A 3,471-nucleotide genomic window follows, 5' to 3' on the forward strand; every position below is an offset into this window, starting at 1 on the left:
CCGGCCAAACCCGGGACTCTGAGTTTAGTCAGGGCTGACGCGCCTCCAGGTCCCGTCTCCGCGCCGAGGCGCCGCGCTGCCCTCAGCTTCCCCCGGCAAAAGCCTTGCCCCGCGTGTCTTTCTGGTCGGGGAATGAGTGTTTTGTGTACCCGGAAGAGGAGCAAATCTTTCCCTCAAACTCCCTTTCGGGTGCGTTTAGCGTGCGTCCCCCCTCCCCGGAGCGAATTCGGGGTAAAAGTTTTCCTCAACTTTTCCCTCCCAGCCCCCCGCCCCTCCCCTCAGGAATCCGCCCAGAGCTCCGCAGGCCCCGCCTCTGCAGCGCCCTCGCCCGCCCCCTCCGATTTCCACCCAATCCGGAGCCGGCTCCTCGGAAAACAAAGGTTTCCATTGGCCCAACCTGGAGCTCCAGGGCCCGCCCCCAGAGTGTTTGTGAATGGGGGGAGGGGAGGGGGCGGGACGGCCCGGAGCCCCGCGCGCCCCGCGCTGCTGCTGGCGAGTGGGGCGGCCGCGAGGCTTCACTCTGCGCTCTCCCGGCGGGCGGCGGCTGCGGCGGGCGCCGGGACTCGCTCTCCAGGGCCGCGTCGGGTTGGAGAGGCCAGGCCCAGGCCGCGGGCGCCGGGATCCAGCAGCTTCAGGCGCTGCGTGTCTGGATTTCCAAAAAGAATTCGCTGAGCTCTTGGCTCCGCGGCGCTGATCGGACTCAGAACCGTTTGAAACTTGGGGCCAAGCGTTCGGGGCTGAGGAGAGGGGTGCGGAGCAAGAGGCGCAGGAGGCGGCGGCCGGCGGAGCCTCGAGGCGAGGAGGCGGAGCAGCCGCGTGGAGGCGGCGGCCTCCCTCGCCAGCGCCGCGCCGGGGACTCGCCTGCTGGGGGCCGGACTTGGTGTGGGGGGCGCGCGCGTTGCTGTGCGCGGAGGGTCGAGAGACTTGGGCAAACTTTGAAGGGTAACCGGAGACGCTTGTTGCTCCTCGCCGCCGAGAAAGCCGCACCGTTACGCTTCGGCGGGGGGAAAGCGGCCCCTCTCTGCGCCCTCCCCCTAAGCAGACAAGTTGGAGCCCCCAGTGCCTGCGCGGTGCCGGGCGGAGGCGGCTAGGGCGCCCCCGCGGCGCGGGCACCCCAGCTGCAGCGCGCTCGGCTCCACGCCGCCCACGGCCCGGCCCCGGCGCCGGGAGGACTCTCATGCGCCGGGCGCGGCGGCGCCTCCCCGGATCCAAGCTTCTCCCAGCCGCCTGGGCGCGCTCCTCTGGCTGAGAGCGCCGCTGCACCCCGGGCCGGCGATGCGGGACCCCGGCGCGTCCGCGTCGCGCTCACCCCTGGGCCTGTGCGCTCTGGTGCTGGCGCTGCTGGGCGCGCTGCCTGCGGGCGCTGGGGCGCAGCCGTACCACGGCGAGAAGGGCATTTCGGTACCGGACCACGGCTTCTGCCAGCCCATCTCCATCCCGCTGTGCACGGACATCGCCTACAACCAGACCATCCTGCCCAACCTGCTGGGCCACACGAACCAGGAGGACGCGGGCCTCGAGGTGCACCAGTTCTACCCGCTGGTGAAGGTGCAGTGTTCTCCCGAACTGCGCTTCTTCCTGTGCTCGATGTACGCGCCCGTGTGCACCGTGCTGGATCAGGCCATCCCGCCGTGCCGCTCTCTGTGCGAGCGTGCCCGCCAGGGCTGCGAGGCGCTCATGAATAAGTTCGGCTTCCAGTGGCCCGAGCGGCTGCGCTGCGAGAACTTCCCTGTGCACGGGGCGGGAGAAATCTGCGTGGGCCAGAACACGTCGGATGGCTCCGGGGGTCCGGGCGGTGGCCCTACCGCCTATCCCACCGCGCCCTACATGCCCGAGCTGCCTTTCACCGCGTTGCCCCCGGGGGCCCATGACAGAAGGGGTCGCTTCGCCTTTCCTTTCTCGTGTCCCCGCCAGCTCAAAGTGCCCCCCTACCTGGGCTACCGCTTTCTGGGCGAGCGTGACTGCGGAGCCCCGTGCGAGCCAGGCCGCGCCAACGGCCTCATGTACTTTAAGGAGGAGGAGAGGCGCTTTGCTCGCCTCTGGGTGGGCGTGTGGTCGGTGCTGTGCTGCGCGTCGACGCTCTTCACCGTCCTCACCTACCTGGTGGACATGCGGCGCTTCAGCTACCCCGAACGTCCCATCATCTTCCTGTCGGGCTGCTACTTCATGGTGGCCGTGGCGCACGTGGCGGGCTTCCTGCTGGAGGACCGCGCCGTGTGCGTGGAGCGCTTCTCGGACGACGGCTACCGCACGGTGGCGCAGGGCACCAAGAAGGAGGGCTGCACCATCCTCTTCATGGTCCTCTACTTCTTTGGCATGGCCAGTTCCATCTGGTGGGTCATCCTGTCGCTTACTTGGTTCCTGGCGGCGGGCATGAAGTGGGGCCACGAGGCCATCGAGGCCAATTCACAGTACTTCCACCTGGCCGCGTGGGCGGTGCCCGCCGTCAAGACCATCACCATCCTGGCCATGGGCCAGGTGGACGGGGACCTGCTCAGCGGCGTGTGCTACGTGGGCCTGTCCAGCGTGGACGCACTGCGGGGCTTCGTGCTGGCGCCCCTGTTCGTCTACCTCTTCATCGGCACATCCTTCCTGCTGGCCGGCTTCGTGTCGCTCTTCCGAATCCGCACCATCATGAAGCACGACGGCACCAAGACCGAGAAGCTGGAGAAGCTGATGGTGCGCATCGGAGTCTTCAGTGTGCTCTACACTGTGCCTGCCACCATCGTCCTGGCCTGCTACTTCTATGAGCAGGCCTTTCGCGAACACTGGGAGCGCACCTGGCTCCTGCAGACCTGCAAGAGCTACGCGGTGCCCTGCCCGCCCGGCCACTTCCCGCCCATGAGTCCCGACTTCACCGTCTTCATGATCAAGTACCTGATGACCATGATTGTGGGCATTACCACCGGCTTCTGGATCTGGTCCGGCAAGACCCTGCAGTCATGGCGCCGCTTCTACCACAGACTCAGCCACAGCAGTAAAGGGGAGACTGCGGTATGAGCCCCGGCCCCTTCCCCGCCCTGCTTTTCCCTACCCCCTGCCCGGGGGCGAGCCGCCGCGGGGAAAGCGCTGCTGGGGTGGGGGACTTGTTTCGTAGGCCCCAGCTTCAGCCCCAGGGAGAAGCGACCTGGGGGAGAGAAGATACACGTAGGCTTAGGGCGAGAGGGGTGGGTTTGGGAAGGAGGCCTGGGTGGAAAGACTGTCTGGATGAACAGATTCCCGGCGAAGACTTGCGGGATGAGGATGAGGAGGATGATAACGGTGTTACTCGTGTCGGGTGCGGGCCGAACCCGGGCCTAACGAGAGGACTGAGACCCGCAGAAATTGCTGCGAGTCCTCCCGGCTCCGGGGAAGAGACTGGGACTGTGCACGATGCCCCTGCTGCAAGACAAGTGGCCCGTCCTCTCTCCCGTGCGGCCCGGGTGAAAGGTACAGCTCTGTCTGCGGCTGCCGCTTTGTTGGGAAGCGGGA

General features: G+C 67.4%; 1 protein-coding gene across 1 annotated transcript; it reads left to right on the forward strand.

Moving 5' to 3' along the window:
* Positions 1-1,275: 1,275 nt before the first annotated feature.
* On the forward strand, positions 1,276-3,086 carry FZD7 (frizzled class receptor 7; the record flags this gene model as incomplete). Its single annotated transcript, XM_084235515.1, has 1 exon — positions 1,276-3,086. The coding sequence occupies one exon, from the start codon at positions 1,276-1,278 to the stop codon at positions 2,998-3,000; it is 1,725 nt and encodes a 574-aa protein (XP_084091641.1). The 3' UTR covers positions 3,001-3,086.
* Between the last annotated feature and the right edge of the window lie 385 nt (positions 3,087-3,471).

This window comes from Talpa europaea, assembly GCF_964194135.1.
Source record: "Talpa europaea genome assembly, chromosome: 1".
NCBI classification, from domain to species: domain Eukaryota; kingdom Metazoa; phylum Chordata; class Mammalia; order Eulipotyphla; family Talpidae; genus Talpa; species Talpa europaea.